The 19680-nt window shown below is 43.3% G+C and overlaps 1 protein-coding gene across 2 annotated transcripts in view; it reads right to left on the bottom strand.

Moving 5' to 3' along the window:
- Nucleotides 1-19680, bottom strand: part of CHTF18 (chromosome transmission fidelity factor 18) — a 1093968-nt gene that overhangs the window by 205322 nt on the left and 868966 nt on the right. For both annotated transcript variants that reach the window (XM_069647269.1, XM_069647267.1), the window contains exon 20: nucleotides 15407-15535. In XM_069647269.1, the coding sequence (XP_069503370.1) occupies nucleotides 15407-15535 (129 nt within the window). The remainder of the gene's footprint in view (nucleotides 1-15406; nucleotides 15536-19680) is intronic.

A 19680-nucleotide genomic window follows, 5' to 3' on the forward strand; every position in this document is an offset into this window, starting at 1 on the left:
CTCACGACAAAGAAAACCTTCCTTCCTATTCTCCTCAGGGGCCATGGTTAAACAGCTCTGCAGCCCAGGAGATCATGGCTTGAAAGGATCCGTTCTCATCCAGAGGAGCGTCTCTAGCTGGCAAGTCTGCGTCTGGAAGCTCAGCATCTGTGGGGACGTAGACGTCATACTCATCCACCCCCCCCTCCCCGAGTACCATCCGTGTCCGGGTTGGTGTCAGTAGTTGCATCTATACCTGTAAGATCAAGCTCCCCCAGGATAGGTGGGCATGGAACAGGTGGCTGCTTTCGAACAGCAGGAGCCAGATAGAGTGGCATCTTCGAGGCTGCAGCGGTCTTGGAAGACGTGAAGCTGGCGCTGGGCCAGGAACTACTGGTGAAAGATGTTGCTGAATCTCCAAGACTAAAGTATGGACAGGGGTCAAAATGTCAATTGACACATCCCTGGTAGCTGTATGTGGACCTGAGGCCAAGGGCTCATAGGGCGCAATGGGCGCTTAGCCTATGGAGTTGGTTGCGGATCAGGGTCACCATGACCACCTTGTCGGTCCAAAAAAGACACCCTCTGGGAAATCATCAAGAGTGGAAGGTGGAACCAACGGAACAGGGGGTGACACCCTAGGAGGCCTCACCGGAGACATGGCGAGAGGCTGCGCAGACCTGGTCGGCCTATGGATAAAAGGGAGTGCTGAAGGTAACTCTTTCTCCATATTGGATTACCTACGGAAGGAGGCAATCACCAGGACTCCTGGTGATGTAAGCATCAGTGGCCCAGCCCCAGATGCGGCTTGGGCAGGTCTTGGAGGCAGGGCCACCCTGGAAGTAGTCAGTCGCCGTTGAGACGGTAACCATTGCTGTTGACTGGGCCAACGACGGGATGAAAACCGGCCCTGACTGCTTGGTAGACTGTTTGGCCGTAGACAAAGTCGTCGACGAGGACTTGGAAGATTAAGTCTTATGTTTCGTTGACACCCGGTCAACAGTGCCTCAACAGTCGACAGTGAAGATGTTGATGATCGCTGGCCCTTAGCCAAAGAGATCGTGTTCGTAGACAACCCGGTTGATGGAGACGCTGCAACTGAGAAGTTGGAGCAGGGGACGACCTTGCCTTTTTCGTTATTTCCCCCTTAGAAGTGTCCTCAAAGGAGCTCGGCCTCTTGCCACAGGGAGTACGCTCTTTGGGTCTGCTGGCCCTAGCTGATGCATGACTGCGCACAGATGCCGAGTCATAGTACCTACCCTCCTCAATCCATGCCACCAACCTTCCATGACGGTCTTTCTGCGTCTGACAGGAGAAGGACTGGCAAATCAGACATCCATCCGCATTGTGGTCCAGATGAAGCAAGTAGATGCACTTCTGATGGCGATCTTGCACAAAGAAGTTCTTCAGTCCGCATTTCAAACAAACCACGAAGAGGATCTTCATTGTTGCGTCTGCCAAAATACATGTAGTAGGCCCAAGTCAATGGCTACACAAGATTATATGATCCGATGTAAACAGCTGCCCGTTGCCACAAGTCACACAGCGACTGATGGAAAGATTTGAACAAAATAGGCGAAATTCAAGGAGTGAAACTTGAGGACTACCGACACGAAAACGTGCAGAACAGTCTGAAGATGGCACTAAGGAGGACCGAGGCAATTGGCTGGGGCAGTACGACCCAACTTGACAGCAATAGGCTATATAAGGGACACACAGTTTTAAGCTAAACTGCTTTATATTACCTAGGATTCCCAGCCCGACAAAAGGGAATATTCATGAGCATGCAAATCCATGTAAGACCCCATGCTGGAGAATTCAATCTTCCCAGTCAGGGGATAATGTGGGCAGCCTTTGCCCCTACCATAGACCCAACCCTGAACCACCTGAAACTCTGGAGGAGAGGAACACTGGTTCAGCAGAAGCTGGGAAGAGTTTTTTATAACCAAGTCCTTGGCCATGACCGGATCAGAGGCAGTCCTGAGCCTCTCAGCCATTACAGGCTCAGAAAGCGCTGCATTAAAAGGGATACATGTTTTCTTGGGTTGTCCCTGCTTCAGGATATCTGTGTGCTCATGCTGAACCTTGGAGGCTGATGGGGCAGATATCCCCAGACACACATATGTGGCTGCAATAGTTTTATGGAAGGGAATATTTGACATAAGGACTAACTTGCATGAACACTAGCTCAGGGGACAGATGTAGCTGCTGGCATCACAAAGTCAGAAGCCAAGCTGGAAAAACTCATGTTGCTATAGCTCATCAAGGAAGTCACCCAAACCAGTTTTACAGAGGGATTCAAGTCCAAAAGAGACAATCACCTTCGTCCTCAAAGATATGTTCACATGTGACCAGAAACTGATCTGGAGGCAAAATGTAGAGTCTCCTGCACCTCTTCAGAGTGATGGCCGTCTAACGGTGCTAGAACCGGTGCTAGGGGTACCACACCAGAAGGTGAAGCCGCATAGTGCTGTAGTTGAGGAGTCTCCAAAGGCTTGAACCAAGATCATGGGCATGGGGTGACTAGTAGAAATGTTGTCTCGGGCAGTCCAAATAGGCAGAGTGGAACTTTACTACACCACCAGTGCTGAGGCTAAAGATGTTGGCAACTTGGTGAAAATGTCTAACATTCTCTTTTTGAATTCCTCTTACTACTCCAGCGTGGAGGAGCTGGTGAGGATGGTACCAGTGTATTTGGAGTGACGGTGAAACTTGCTGGAAGAGGATAAAGAGTGGCATTTGGAGGAGGCTTCACTGGATAAGCAGGATCTCCTGTGCCGTTCTTCTTGCGATTCCTTTCTGCCTCACAGGGCACAGGTTTCTCCAACATATTTGCTTTCTCAGCAGGCCGTGACTTTTCCAAGGAAGTTGAAGTCCAAGATGAAGTTAGGGTCTTGGATGGTGTTTTCCCTTTCTTGTGAAAAGCAGTGAAGACCTTTGAGACAACGTCCATAACAGTTCTTCATCTGACAGGAGCCGCATTAGTCAACTTCATAGCCTGGGCCCACGCATCAGACAGCAATTGTAGGAGTCAAAACCAGACATAGGCTTTCCACAGCCTTTGCAGGGTTTAAAACCCAAGTTTTTATGTAGAGAAATGATTCAGATAAAAAATTAAGCAGTGGTGTCCCGATAAGCAGTGTTTTAAGCATGCTGAATAAAAGAGCTGGGTAATGGTGCCAAATCGGCTCTATATATACCACCGATAACCTCACATACAGAATCATGCACATTAACCTTGCAAAGCAGAGCCAACGTGGAGCTGCAGTGCCCAAGACACCCATTCTAGAAAATAATGGCCAAAGGATTTGGCCTTTTATAATATAAGGGGGTAATGTGACCCTCTTTTTTGATAAGGGGGGCTTCTGGGGGAAAGATATATACGAAGAGGAAACCACCAAACAACTGAGCGACACCCGGTTCTATAAGAAACTGGACAACAACCCTACACTACGTCTAGCAGAAGAAATCAAAAGCCTCACGATGTATACCACCACACAAGGATGGATCGATGAAGATGAGCGAGCCTTTCTGACAAAAGAACATCCAGTTATACCAGCATTTTACTGCATTCCAAAAATCAATAAGAACACCACTAAACCTCCAGGCAGACTATAGTTTCTGCCATAGGGTCAATTTTGGAACCCCTGACAATACACAGATGTATTCTTGAGGCCATGTGTTAGAGAAATGATATCATTTATCCAAGACACCACGGCAATGATCCACCACCTCAACAACGTACCGACATTGCCACAAGACACACTAGTCACCTTTGATGTCGAGGCATTGTACACAAGCATACCGCAAATGGAATGCATCAACGCCCTCAAGGAGTACCTAGACCAACGCAAAGACATGTCAACACCGACCTCTTTTATCCAAGAATGTATCCGTCTGGCACTCACTGAGAATTACTTCATATACAAGGGTGAGTTCTACCAGCAGATCAGAGGTACCAGCATGGGATCGACCTTCGCACCGGACATCGCAAATCTCTATATGGACAATCTAGAGAACCGATTCATATACAGTGAGACGAACCAATACAAGAGCAAACTGGTCGGATGGGTGAGATATATAGATGGCATCTTTACCATCTGGACAGGCAGCACAGAAGAACTACACAAATTCCACACATGGCTCAACAGTGTGGACCCCAGCATCAAGTTTACTATGCACCACGACACCAACTGCGTAGCATTTCTGGACCTCAACATCCTTAGGGCAGAAGACGGAACTATCACAACCACACTGTACCATAAACCAATGGACAAAAACATGTGATTACAATTCACAAGTTTCCACCCACAGGCGCTCAAAGAAAATCTACCCTTTGGCCAGTTTTTGAGAATAAGAAGGAACTGTTCCACCCTTCCAGAATACGACCAACACAGCAAAGACCTAGAAGACCGACTGAAAACCAGGGGATACCCAGCAGCAATCATAAGGAAAGTCCGTAAAACAGCAAGACATCAGAACAGAACAGACTGCTTAACCAAACAGACAAGAACAGAACAAAAAGACAAGATGACCTGTGTCACCACGTTCTCACCAGTTAGCAATGTACTGAGAAAAACAATTGTGAAAAACTGGCACCTGTTACAAAGACTTTCAAACCGATCACGCCACGTTTCGCCTTCAAGAGAAGCAGAACATCAAGGATCACCTGGTCCATACATACCCCACAGAGGGACCCGCAATAACAGCCCAGACGACTCTTTGGCATTTACCCAAAGTAGTCGGACATTACCGCTGCGGAAAGTGCTCAGTCTGCCATCTAACTCAAGATCGGGAGAGGTGTCCTTAAACGGCATCATATGGAAGCACAAAAATGTTTCAAATTGTCTAACCAAATGGAGTGTATACATGATGAAATGCCCGTGCGATGTTCTATACATAGGGAAAAGTAAACGCGAAGTAAGGCAAAGAATCTGTGAGCACAGATCATGCCTGAAAAACAAAATTGAGGATAAACCCATGGTGGCCCATTTTTCAAAAAAAGGACACAAACACACAGAACTGAGATGGTGTGTGATTCAAACTATAGAAGCGAAAGCCCAAGGGGGTGACAGAGATTTGGCTTTGAGAAAACTTGAGCAAAAATGGATACACCGTCTAGACACGGTGAAAAAAGGCCTCAATGTGTCCATAGAGTGGAACCTTTTCTTTTAAACCCAGCAAACCACTCTGTCTGCAAAGGGATCCCCTATCCACAAACACAAGGGAACTGGCATATCAAAAGTCAGTCTTAGTTGTACCCCATTCATGTCCATCTCTAGATGCTAGCCCTCTTCACAATGATCAGACGGTATAACGTTCCTCTTAATATTAAGTTTAACTGACAAAAATGTGGAAATAACAAGGCTACAATGCACCTTAATGTTTGTCAAAAAGATGAAAGCCAGATGTCAGCCCTCTTTACAATGATGAGAGGGCATAACGTTCTACTTAATGTTGAGTTTTACTGACACAAATGTGGAAATAACAAGGCTACAATGCGCCCTAAGTTTTGTCAAAATGTTTGGACAATGTCACAATGCTAACATAACAAATAACTGTAAAATGCAAGATTTTGTTGACGTCTATGCATTTGTTCTAACAACTGAAATAATGCAAGGAGTCAGCCCAGTGTTTGTAAATATATATACACATATATACACAAGGGCCGTGTTGCCAACACCAATTTTTTCTCTAACAGCACCTGGTACAATGTGTTTGTCAATGATGGTAGAAGGAAAAAAACACCGGCATCACACCACAGCGATACAATCTAGTCCCGTCATCAAAAAACAATATGTGATTTAGTATACTCTGGCTCCAACAGAGATGTCACGTTAATGTATCTTACATCACTGAAAAAGCAGATCCCACCACGAACATAACGTTACAGTATTGTAAATGTTGCCATGCCTCCAGAGACACTAATCCCTAACCCTAGCAGCACACACACACTAATCTATCGCACATACGCGCTTGTCTTTCAGACGCGTTCGCACAACCGACGCGCATACAAAAGAAAATATGCATGCGCACAGTAATAGACAGCGCCATTCCGACAACGAGCTGTAGCGGATCGTAGAGGGAAGCAAGAGATTGCTACTTTAAGTAGCTCACCAATGCACTTGCTAAATGTGTTAGATTCCGTCCACCACTGCCAGTACCTTAATTTGTACTCACACGCTGCCTCTGAGAACACAGTGATACTCGTGTAGTCACTTCCCTGCTAGTACGCCGACCAAGCTCTTTCACAGCAGATCACAGAGTACACGGAGGACATCACAGAGCAGGGTGTATAGCTTCCACAGCCGTCAACCCGCCCCTGCACACAGGCACCCAGTCAAAAGCTGGTTCCCAGCACTGCACTATAGCCCATTCCACGTATATACCACAGCCAGAAATGGCGGCACGTGCACTATGAATTGTGGTGCATATACCTGTTTTTAAGTGAACATCTCAATAGATATTTATTATCTTGTCCTACAGTTATCCAGCTGCGGACCTTGTCCTAGACACACAGGACCAAATATTAACAAAAAGCGCACAGAAGGCGTTTGGAGCAAAGAACTCGCATTGTTTTCTTCACCACCTGTGACACTGTAAACAAATGCCTCAGGTAGGATACACCTCAACACAGTTTTCAGGCACCTTGGTCCCTGAATAGACACACCCAGTTTTTAATCTGTACCTCCTTACCGTTAGATGTCCCACCAGCGTGCTCCATCACGGACACTACCAAGTCCCGCACACTTGTCCTGAAGACGGCACCTGAATACCAGCAAACTACAGAGTGCCAGAAACACCACTAAGTGTCGACTAGAGAAATGTGAAGACAACCATACCACATTTAAAGGTCACCAGAGGTACTAACCCACACTGCACAAACTGTATGCGAATTTCCATTGTATAAGGTTGATGTGTAAAGCCTTGAACAGTGTATCACTACCCAGTAACCAAGGGTAAACAAAAATGTTTCGGATAATAGCTCTGTAACGCTATTTTTATGAGTCACATAAATAAAATTGTTATTGTATGATAAGCAACCTGGGTGTTCTCTCATGCACAGATCACCAATTGGGATTTGTATATAGTGTGTTGAATCCAATCCAGGCCAGAGTCTGAAAGGTGGGGTAGCCTAAGTCCCCTGTTGCTATTACAAAGGATTTGGCCAACACAAAGTCTCAAAATCCCTACCCTCCAGTAATCTTTAGCCTCAAGGCTAAATACGTCCATAACACAAGTGTTGTGAGGTTATGGTCATGCAAAGAGCTTGTAAAGACTTATAAATTGATTATTTAAAAAGTCCATACCTAATCTAACCAAATGATAATCCAAACAGTACCTTCTAAGAAGATGTTTCATTGGCTCACTGACAGTCCAGACTCCTCTTGGTCTTCATGCATTCTTTCCATTTCAAGACAACGTCTTGCAGGTATCAAGTTCAATGGTGATGTGCATCAAGCCTCGTCTTGTAGGTCTGTCTGGATTTTGCAGTAGCTTCTGCTTAAGACCTGCGTTTGTCCTCGGTATTTGCAATTGACCCCTCCTCGACCTTGTGGTCTTGAGGCATTCCCCAAAGGTCCTTCCTGGCCCTCAGTTTCTATTCCGATCAACAACCTGTCCGTTTGGACCTTGGTTTATCAACAGGTTGTCCTTTAACATTTTCTCTCATATTTCTTAACTGTTCCTCCCCAGTCCTCCGTTTCTTTTATAAATCACAATTGGTTCACATGAACCTAGGTTTCTCTAAGGGTTCGCAACTGGTCCTGCGCCTGTACCTCTGATTCTTTCAGAACCCACAACACTGGGTGAATAGGTATTTCGATCTATAACTCCTCTGGAAGCAGGGTGCTTTTCAGACAGCCAATATTGTAATGCCCTCCTTCTAAAGGCCAGTGTCCTCTGATACAGTTACACAAGGGTTGAAGGTGGTATGCCTATTGGGCTGGGCCTCAAGTTCCTGCCTGTAAGGATTTAGGGAGGTATTCCCTCCCTCTCCCAAATCACCTTGGTTACTCTCTCCTTCAAGGGCTTCCAGCTTACTGGATCCTCTCCTTGCCTTCTATGCTCTCCTCCAGAATAATAGTTCTGCTTTCTGGGTATTGATTTGTTTAGCACTCTTCATTTTTGCACAATCCCCCATTATTGAGGGAGATTAGATCAGTGCATCTGTTTCCTTATGGATTCCCCCCCTTACTGTGTTTCCCTGTTCCCTTTTATACACCTTTGGTTGAGGATGTGTTTCGAAGCGTCTTTCTAATTGGTTACTCCCAGTTGGATTCTACATCCCTCTCAGCTGGCCCCAGGCACCAAAAAGTTACCAACCCCAGCCTTGTTCAGAGTAACATACAAGTTCTATGGCCCTTTTTCATGGAAGCTTACAGATCTTCTCCAGCAGGTGGAATTCCGGAGAGAAAGGATTTGGTGACTGGGACGACAGACCGCAGGGCAAAGAGCAAAAGGGAAGCAGTATTCCTGACAGATGACCTCTAGGGCCCAGGAATCTGAAGTGGTGATCATCCATTCCTTGACAAACTGGGATATTCTGCCTTGCATGGGGATCTGGTGGTGGAAGTCCACTTCAGAGAGTCTGGATGCAACTGTAACCCTAACCCTGTAGTGACAACAATGTCCTTGTTTGCCCGAGGAGGCCTGTCCTCTTCCCCTTTGGCAATCAGAGGCAAAGGAACAAAACCCTGTGCCCCTTCCCACAGGGCTTGCTGACAGCAGTTGCAGAACTGCTAGTACCAGCGACTTCACAGTTGCTTTTGCCTGAAACATTTGGAAGGACTCGTCCTTGGTGTCGTATAGGATCCTGTCATCAAAGGGCGTGTCCTGAAATCTTTCTCGAATGTCCGATACAAAACTCGCTCTCCTGAACCAAGAAAACTACTGTGCTTCTAGGCATTATTCTAGCCACACAGTATCCAGGCATGACTGAAGAAGATGGTGGGAAGCTTCCTTGCCGTTCATAATTTGAGCCTCAAAACCATCACACATCTCCCCTGTGCTCCGCTGCCTCCTCAATGACAGACCAGACCCCGAAGCCGAAATTTGATAAGACACAGGAGGCGTTCACATACTGGACACAAAGCCTTGAAGAACCGAATATCTTCTTTACCAATGCATCAAGTCTTTTGCTGTCCCCGTCAGGGTGCAAGGATGGAAAAGATGTGGTCTTTAGGTACACTATCGCAGCTTGGACCACCAAACATTACGGCGATGCAGGGGTGGATAGGATCATGGGGTCCGAAGATGCCGGTCTGTGCTTTTTAGTCAGGTCCCTGTCAACAATGAGCACTGAGGCTAGCTTGTCCTAGAGCTCCAGAACTGGCACCTCTACTGCATGATTAAAAGGCAATAGTGGATCTTTCTTTGGACCCTTGTCAACGATGTCTGTTAGATCGTACTGAACCTAAGGCATGACCACCTTGGCCATCAGGCGCTGAAAAGCATCTGTGGCTTACCCAGAGTAGGAGTAGGGAGCATGTCGACCTCCAGCACGGTGTCAAGTCCACTGGCCTCCTGCAAGTCAGCTGCAAGATCCACCAGGTCCCACATTTCCCTATAAAACTACTCCAGGAAGTCTCTGACCTCTCTTGGATGGAGGGTTTCCAGTTTGAAAGGGACAGGCCCCCTTCCTGCTCATAAATGTCCTCCAACTGTGGCATGTATGTTCTTCTATGGAGCAGGGCAAAGCTCCTTTATGACACTGGCACCGTGCAATGGGGAGCCGAGGTCAGAGGACCCACGTCCGAACACAGAACGGTGTGACCATTGGACGGGACCTTGTCTCATCTACTCGGAGAGTCCCTGCCTGCTCGTCCAAGTGTGGCGGGATCTGCTGGCTTGGCTGAAGCTGTCAGCACCTGGGTCGAGGCCACCGGCGTCGAGGGTGCTGAAGCTGCCGGCAATGGGTTCTTGTCGAAGATGTCAAGCATCTTCTGCTTGAAAGCCTCCCATCCCTCTGTCGTAGATGATTGGGTTGGGAAAGGTACCCATTGAGCCTGCTCCTCTGGGGCCTCCCTGGAGGCTCCTCTTTTTCAATGACAAAGAGTGGTGTCTTGAAACACTACCTGGAGCTCTTGATCCTTTGCAGTGCTTCATTTTCTTGTCCTTTCGGACAGGGGACCATTCCTCTGTGCCGTGGTCCACTCCCAGAAACTTTGAACAGGTTAATTTGTCACCTCAATTATTGAACATGTCAAAAATTCGTACGAAAACTTTTACTGCACCTATGGTCCAACATTTTGCTGAACACTCACCCAGTCCAGATGATTTACAAAGGTGCGTGATAGAACAAATTGAATGCCTCACAAACGACAAAAGGGGAAGATAAACTTGCACGCAGGGAGCAATTTGGGCTACACAATTTACAGAGCAATGTTAAGGGTTTCAATGACCAGGATGAATTGTTTCACTTTGGGTTTACAGTACATGCTCGAAATGTATTGAAAGTTGCCATTCAGCACACATTTAGGTATTTCCACCTTAATCTGCTCCGTGCAGCAGCTACATCTTAAATCCATTATAAGATGGCATCGATTTTTACCTACTTTTGCCTTCATGACTAGTGCAGAGTCCATTTCTGGCGAGAATGGTTTAAACATCTTTCCTTACACGCAGCAGTTTTTATTTGTATGCATGCATGTAACCATGAGACTCGGTAAGCGATATGTGTTTCTATGCATCACTAACATTTACAAACACTACGCTTTATGGATGCCAACCTAAATATGTAGCACATTTACTTCACAGGCTATATTTTATCAAATGCTACATTTAATATATGACATCCACAAGGAGAAACCAAGATGTTACCTCGAACTATGTAAACAGGACAACACCCATTATTAATTAGAGATCATTTTCACAGCGAGTCGATTTCTTTGTTACTATGATTGTACCAATATACGATAATCGTGGCATTAATAAGTGATTCTGGGATCCTGTGCTACATCCCATTTTTTATCTCCAAGTGATTTCTTGACATGCCCGGGGGGCTATCCTGTCATAAACTGTGCACAGATTGTCTAAGGCTCCTTTAAAACTATGTTTGTAATTCATTTGAGTATTACTGCCTCTGGTACATTTTGATTCAATTCCTTGTTTTCTTCACAATTTTTCTGGTCCTGATGACTAAATCCTATAATGACAGGCTAGATCATCAAAACTAGATTACAGTGCTGTAAAGATGTGGCCAAATTTACAAATGCAATGGTGTTCCATTTCACCAGTAGACTTTCCTCATTTTGTGATGTCTTTACATAGTTTTCCTTGTTTATATTTTTGATATATTAAGGTTTGGAATGTATGAATAATTTCTGTTACTTTGATTATTTTGGTGTATTTCTATTCTTTCCAATGATTGATTGTTTTATTACAATGAACTTTCTTATGTTTTTCTTCACCAATTACTTTGTGTGCCAATCAATTTACAAAATAAATGATTTTATAATTAAGTTGCTATATTTTCTTATTTTGAACCACCCCAACCCCTCTTTTTGATATGATTTGATGAAATAGATGAATAGTTATGAGGTCATTTATACTCTCTTCTTTTTCATTAATTGAACAATTAATGATTTTTAAAAATTAGTCTAAATGAACCTATCCCACTAGGGCAGCCATGTGTTTGTTCAATTCATGTCTTCTGGAGCCAAGAAACGTGCGCCTGTGTGTGCATTCTAGATGATTCGGGGCCAGTGGTGGTGAGCGAACATTTCTAGTCGACGGGCATTTATATTTTCCCCAAATTAGTGCAAACGACCTAGCGTAGCGAGGGAACCCTAAGCAACGTAAAGTGGTTTGGGGTAGTTCCCCCTCACAGCCACATTTTATTTAAACTAATGGATTTTACAATACACGGTTCTAGGAAAATATATGAAAACTCATGCCTTTATAATTAGCTCAAAAGTGAAACACATGAACCAATCCATGCCCACAATATGGGACTCTTTCTGAGTTTGGCGGTTATTCAGTAGTCATTTCTGCCGAATTTCCGTCAAAATCTGATAACGTTACTGCCAGGTCTTTGTTTTACCACAGGATTACAAGTGGTGATAGACCGTGTTAGTCCCCATTTATGACTCAATTGGGGATTTTTGGCAGAATTCCCACTGGCGGAATTATGGAGTGGCAAGTCCACCCATTTTTGGAGGAAGAGTGGAGCATGATGGTGTAGGTAAATGCTCCAGTTTTACTACAAAAATAGGTGAAATTACCACTCGGTAATTCCTCTGGTGGTAATTCTGACAATAGTTGTAATTTGGCGGTGCGGGACAAAAGGAGGTAAATCCATTTCCACCCAAAAAAATGCCTGTAACGGAATTACTGACACTTTTTGTCCTGATCCGCCAAACTCGGAATGAGCTCCTATATGCCAGAATTCACAATGTAAAACTCTCCCTCTCTCTCTCAGAACACATTCATTCCAACTCTTACACACATAGACACACTACATAAAATGTGAAACGCACATGCATTAAAAAAATAAAAAAGAAAGTATGCTTTCATGTGGGAAGCAGACTTCACTCCTGTTCGGGGCAGCTAGATTCAGGAAGCCAGGCACTGGAAGTAATTACACAAATGGGGGTCAATAAAAGCAACCAAAGAGCTGCTGCTAAGAGCCTTTGTGGTATTGTTCAACCCAAGGAAGAGACTCCAGCACCTCCCTCGGCCACTGTATCCACATCACTTCGTGGTCAAGGCCAGACGCAGGTCAGGGAAAGGCAGGGACACAAGGGAACACACAAAGAAATCAACCGAAAGCTTGATACACAAAACTGCCATGTCCGTTTATGGCTTTTGGACTAATAAAAGACAGATCATGAAATGTATGATTTGATGGCCTTCTTTCATTGCCTCTATACGTATACAGCACAATTACTTACAGGGTGGACATAAAAAACAATTTAAATCTACCCCCCATAAAATGTCAACCAATCAACATCATTATTTCTACCAACATAGATAATAAAACAACTGATCGCATGACATTTAATGTATGAAGTGTGCATTAAGTTAAGTCTTCTGTGAAGACCAAGTACAAACTTCGCATATTTATTTTAGGGAAAAAAATGTAGCTCTATTGTATTCCTAAAACAATCACAGAAAACTGAAATGTGAACATCAGAGCTCTCATGGTGGCCCGGATTAGCAGAGTGTAGCCATCAATTTGCACTTCTTAGTTTGCATCCTGGGACATTTATGAATACATTAATTCAAGTCCCAGAATGCAAAGCAAATCCCAGGACTCAAAGAGCCAGTCCAGCTGACATGGAATGATTTAAAAAAAAACTCTGCACATACAAAATACTCGAGAAAGTAAGCATTTATATGGCTATACGGCTTTACAATTATTTCCACTTCATGAAAAATGGCACATTACAGCTTCATGAGAATATGCATTTACAAATCCCCTTCACACACTCCACTGTGAATGCCTCTCTGCCAAGAAGCGCTGTTCATATAAAAAAGGCTGGAGACCTATAGCTCAAATGGCATCATCAGGATTAATAATCCCATGCAGCAAGGCCACCCTAAACCAGTAATAGTCTGCCCTGGAGGCTTTGATGCTGTAGAACAGGCCACTGAGTGTAATGGCTAGGCTTTCCTTTCCTACTAAACTTCCCCAGCCCTGCCCCCCTAGCGCATGCCTTTGAACATGAATCACCTCCCAAGCTTTACTAATTAGGGATATCTTCTCTAAGGCGAAACATTAAGTATAAAGTTAAGTCACCAGCCCGACAAGACGTGGATTATAGCTCAAATGTGCCGAAAATAACCTAACATGGCATCCATTATTCCGGTCTATAAATGAAGACTTTCGTTTCGCAAGTGTGGGGCATGAAAAAGGAGGGACGAGAGGTAGTATTATTAACGGGGTGTCAGGAGTATTTATTCAATCAAGGTGCGCCTAACGGTCACGCAAACAACGAGTTGGAAGAAAACTCTGCAGGAAGGAAACAGCAAACCTAACTACACTGCATCCTTACTTGAATTACAGATTAGATAGCAATATTTTGGCCAAGTCGGCTTTGCGAACACACAGCTAAAAAAAAAATGGCACTGCTGTTGTATCTCGCCATATGAGATGGGGGAAACATGAACTGTTGTGGCTGGTGCTCCTGCTCTGATGAAAACTTGACTGTTTCTACCTGTGCAGATCTTATTCTGCGTGTGTGAGTTAAGTGTGGTCTGCTTTGAGTTTTTAGTTTGAATGTGAACATTGCACTGCTGGGAGTGTTAATGGACCTTGTTCTCCTTCTGTTGGAAGCTAATGGGAACGGAGGCATGGGGAAAGGAAATCGGCAGAGGACAAACCCTTTGCGTGGGTGTTCCTCATGAAAACCAACGTACAATCCATCCATTAACACACAAAGTTAGCATTCATATAACCACACATACAAGTTCAGATAATGCAAAACAATTACCCAAACACCGTCCATTTATCCACATAACAATTAAATGTAATCACATAACTCACCCACCCCTACAAATGAATACCTTCACATAAACGCAGCTAATCCATCCATATAACCATCAATTTAATCACACCACTAAACGTCCCATTCATTAACCCATCTATCCATACCCGATCAATAAAATCTCACCTATCCTTCCATCAAACCACCAGCCCTTCCACAGTCAATTCCTCTATTATTACACTCACAAAACTCCCTCATCCATCCACACAAACTTATGTATCCATCTACCCACACCAAACCTCAGCCCGCCCCCACCCCACACAGCAATCTACACAACATAGCCATACTTTCATCTATTAAATCAAATCTCCAACTGCATATCCATCCAGTCTTTCTTTTCTTACATGCATTAAGCTATAAGAGACAATGCTTTATGTCTTCTAAGCACTGGTGAAATTCAAGATATCGATGGTTTTCCTAAAAGGCTGGATACCATTTTAGGAAAACAGCGAGTTCTCATGCAGGGGAGCAATTACTACAAGAGCTACAAACACAAAACTTGACAAAAGCGGCAAATTCGCCAGCGAGAGTGCATGATTTTTGTTTCTTTTCACAACAACATGGTAGCTTGTCTGGACCAAATTTACTTACACCAACCAAAAATGTTCGAGAGGCCTAGGAGGGGGAGGGGGGAAGCACTGCCAAAAACAAAGTGAGAAGAACCCAGGGAGGGTAGAGAATAGGGGATTTACTGGAACGCCTATCCAGAAATCAAATTAACCATCTGGAGAGTTTCTTTCAAAGGAGAATGCAAGCTTTTCCTAATACAGCAAAGTGCTGAAATATTGCTAATGTACAGATGGGCTTAGGCCATAGCCAGAAAAGCTTTCAACAGAGCATTAACTACAATGTTCCCCTCCTGCATCAAAAGCATTATATTGCAATTTTGATCAGAGGGACAACTGACGTGAACACCTATTCATCTAAGCCAGACTCACCCTTTCTTCAAAGGTGGCTTTTTTGATGATGCCCTCTAGCCTCTGCTCATGGTTTCGGACCACCGGCTTTGGTAGTGCTTTGCTCTTCAACGACATACTTTTGGGCACTTCTTGTGGGTTTCTTGTAGCCTGTGGAGAGAGAGTAGATCAGTTCTTCAGAGCCAGCAGGAGAGTGGTTAGTGAAATTAAGAGCATTCTACTTACATTTACAGGGTACAGGAATAAAAAACGATTCAAATGTCCGTTCTAAATCAATGGTATCTTATGCATTTGCCATCATTTCTGAGCCCCTGTCATCATCAGTCTAACCTTGTTTGGTTCATAGCTCCAATGAGTAAGAACATTTGTACAATACTTGTTCCCCTAATCACATTTCTAGATTTTGTTGAAAAGTGCTGATGGGTCGTTAAGTACAAATCTAGTTTGAATTTCAACTAAACGTCAACAGTGGGCGTGTTAGAGGGGGTAGTAATCGCAGACCTACAGTAGTGAATGCCTAAATGAGGCCACTTGATAAAAAAAAAAGTCTTCCACTTTTTTCCTGTGTAATCTGAATCTTCAAATTTTGCAAGACAACCATACGGAAGGAGAAGGATGATGAGCCAGCGATTTAGTCTTTAGTGTGTGTGGGCGTCTCTATAATGCACTCTCCTTTTCTTAATGTTACAGAATGCAGTGGGTAGCATTTTTGGGTGACCAGCAGCCTTGCCAATAGTTTGAGCAAGAAAGCAGCATACAGTGAATTACAGCAGTTGAAGGGTGAAATGACTATAGCCTGATTGAAGTGCATATACCAACAAACGGAGAGGCTGTGTGCTGGTCTGACATGTATTACGCCCTTGGAAAGTACCCCACAGCCCCCACAGATTTCTCTTTATTTCCCAATGTAGGAAATGTATTGTATACATTACAAAATATGCTACTTCTTTTCCAGCAAATCCCTCAGAGTGATGGACCAATTTCTGTTTCAACATGGAGAAGCAGGTCGAACTGATTAACTGGGGGTAATGACAGCAATCTCATTTACCTTTTGGCTGAATCACAAGGTTAGAGCAGCCACACCAAAGATGATTTCAATCACCTCTTTGACAATGATAGCTATATAATTAAATGTCGAAGCCAGCATGTTAATAATTTGAGAGACATGAAAAGTTACATACAGAAAATTAGAAGATTTGAAGTCCCAAGTAACAATATCATATTCAGATGATGTCCACGCTGCCTCAATACACAGGCTTTAGAAAAAAAAGATAGCAAAAATATTGTGTGATTACTGTGGATACACCTCACAATTATCAGCAGAGAGCAAAGATGGGTTCCCATGCTTTCCTTGTCTTAAAGATAAACCGCATAAGGATCTCAAAGCAAGAGGGCCTGAAGTTCACACACTAGTCTCTGTGATGTCTTAATGCAAGCACAGTATTCAAATCTCACAAAAGGTAACATCTCTTCACTAGAGCACATTGTTTAAACAGTTAATGAAAGTGGTACCCGATCACTGGATTCTGCAAAGGATAGCAGTTTGTCTTGGAATTTCTATATGGGAAAAGAAATCTCTGGTCCCCAAGTTAAGAGGCGTCTCAGAAAAGCAAATCATGCCCACTTGGAGCAACTCTCTCAGGTTTCTGAGCTATCACCAGTACAAGACCCAGACCTGCTCTCAGGAGTAGTCTTGGTTGAAAGGACCTATGAGTCCTTATGGGAAATTCCAGAATCTTGGGCTCTTAACAGGCGTTAGAGAAATCTCTGGAACAGGCCCAAAAAGACTGTACAGTGGAACATCTGCAGAGAAGAAGCTACCAGGAAACAACATATTGGAGGAATGGTGGTTCAATTCTGATTTCTCTTTATAAAGCTCTTGAAAGATAGATGAACCCTGATGTGTAAGACCTCTGCTTAATGGTGAAGCCCAATCTTGAGGTCTCAAAATGAAATGAAGTTGCAGAGCGAACATGGCCAGTGATGTCAACCTATAAGGTTCTGGATATGTACTTTGTTTGGAAATGCCTCAAAAAGCTAAAGACCCGCTATTGCTTGAAGCCATAACAATGAAGTACAAATAGCCACAAGAAATAAATGTGTTAGCTTTGACAATGTAATTTCTGATGCACGCCATCTTCGTCCTCGTGTTTGAAACAAATCTAGGCACAGCAGTGCCACCACGGTGCCCTCAAGTCGTGTTAAGTAAGAATGGAGAAATTATGAAGTGATTAAGGGGCTCAAATTATACATAGCTGCTTATAACGAAAGGACGGTGCATACTAGTAAGGTCCCTAAACCTGTACCAAATGCCAGAGAATTGGATGACTTGTTTAAGAACAAATGTATTAATTGGTTCAGGTTCAAGAAGGTAGGCCTTCCTATTATTCCCTCTGATATAGTTACAGTAGAAAGGCTAACATACACACCTGACCCGAGGATGGAAACTATAAAGATTGAATTAATAATTGAGGATTTAGATGAGACTTATCAATAGAATATAGGACTCTTTCCCCTATTGGTTTGTCAATTCAATTGCGTCAGATGATCCCAACAGATTTGATACATCCTATCACCTCTTTTGTACAATAATTCTCCGGGAGGTTTCGCTGTAAGAACTATTTATGCACTAGTAAAAACACCATCAAAAACTTGCAACCTTATTAATTTAGATTCATATCAATCATCATCTGGGGGTGGGATTGTGCTATTATATTGTAATTGTTCTCCCCTGTCCCCGAGTCTGTGGCACTAATCCAATCATTAAAAGCACTGACTTCTCTCGACAAACTGCATAGTTTTGAGAATTTTGAATCTATAATAGTCTTAGGTAACTTTAGTATGCAATTGAGCCTTCACCAAAATGGAATGGCCTTCTGGAGACTGAGGGTGAGGTATGGGGGATACCGACACGTATACTAAATTACCCTAAACAATCTTGGCGTAATTCTAAAATATTGGCTAGTAATGTGTTTGCACAAGGTCTATGAGTATGCAATGGTAGTGATTCCCAAACTAGAATAACTCAATAGAATCCAACCTATGCAATCTCATATTGATACATTCTAGTTGACCTTGGTAATTGGTGTTATCTAAAGACATATATAGTTGAGGAACAACCCAAATGCGATCACAATCAATTGGTGGATAGATTCGTATTACTGATGATAAAATGAAATTTGCCTAAACATGGTTGCTATAGTTCCACCCTTTACTCGGTTCCCATTAACGTTTACACTGGTCTAAAATAAAAAAAATAATAATACCCCAGATTTATATGGAAGTATATCACAATTTATTTTACCGATTATGCTAGTCCATTGATTGTACTTCATCCCTTGGAATTTCAGAAGAAATTAGTTACTTGTAGTAAACCATTTGTAACAATGACCTCCTGTTTAAGAAAGGGTACCCAGGAGTGATGGATGTTAGGATCATGTTTGTAAACAGGTGAAGAACAATCTATATGCAGAATAAAAATCGTTGATGAGTAATGTCAGGTTGGCCTGTGGCAACAAAGAGAAGGGGTTATATAATAATAATGTGCATGTATGAGACCCTATATGGGTATGCAGGGAATGTAGACAATGTACTAGTGAGTGATACGCTGACACAGATACGGCTGCGAAAGCTTATCCCTGAACAGGCAAATGTTCTTGACGAGCCACAAACAGCGGAAGAAATAAAGGAAGTGATTACATCTCCGAAAACTGGGAGGACTCTGGGTGGGGACTGCATCCCCGCAGAGCTTTATAAAGAATATGACGACGTCCTGGTTCTGGTCTTACTTCAAGTATATGAGGGGGCATATGGATTGTGTCGCTTCCCAGAAAGTATGCATGAAACGGTGATTATACCAGTGCTTAAACTGGGTAAAGACCAAACCATTTGCAAATCATACATGTCTCTTTCTATGCTCACTGAAAAACGAAAGTCTGTGGTAAATGTAAGGTTAGAAATATAGACAATAATTGGGTAACTTTAAGTAGAGGTTCACTATCCTGAAAAGGAGGGAAGTATTCAGTTATGTATACAACATTTAACTACTAAGTTTGTACCTTTGACTTTAATAGACATTAAAAAGAATCAGTTTCAAAAAACGAATATGTATGATCAGAGCATCTTTCTTTGAACAATTGTCATAAAGTTCACACATTGCAAAACCAAAGAAAGGTCTTTTTATAAATAAGACTGCCTTCACTCTGCGTGAATCTCAACTTTAACAACACAAACGCATTAATTATGTAAACCAAGGTATATTTCATGCATTCTGCAATTGTTCTCTTGACTAATGT

The sequence above is a fragment of the Ambystoma mexicanum genome, chromosome 2q, assembly GCF_040938575.1.
Source record: "Ambystoma mexicanum isolate Mex_15411 chromosome 2q, UKY_AmexF1_1, whole genome shotgun sequence".
Taxonomy (NCBI): Eukaryota; Metazoa; Chordata; class Amphibia; order Caudata; family Ambystomatidae; genus Ambystoma; species Ambystoma mexicanum.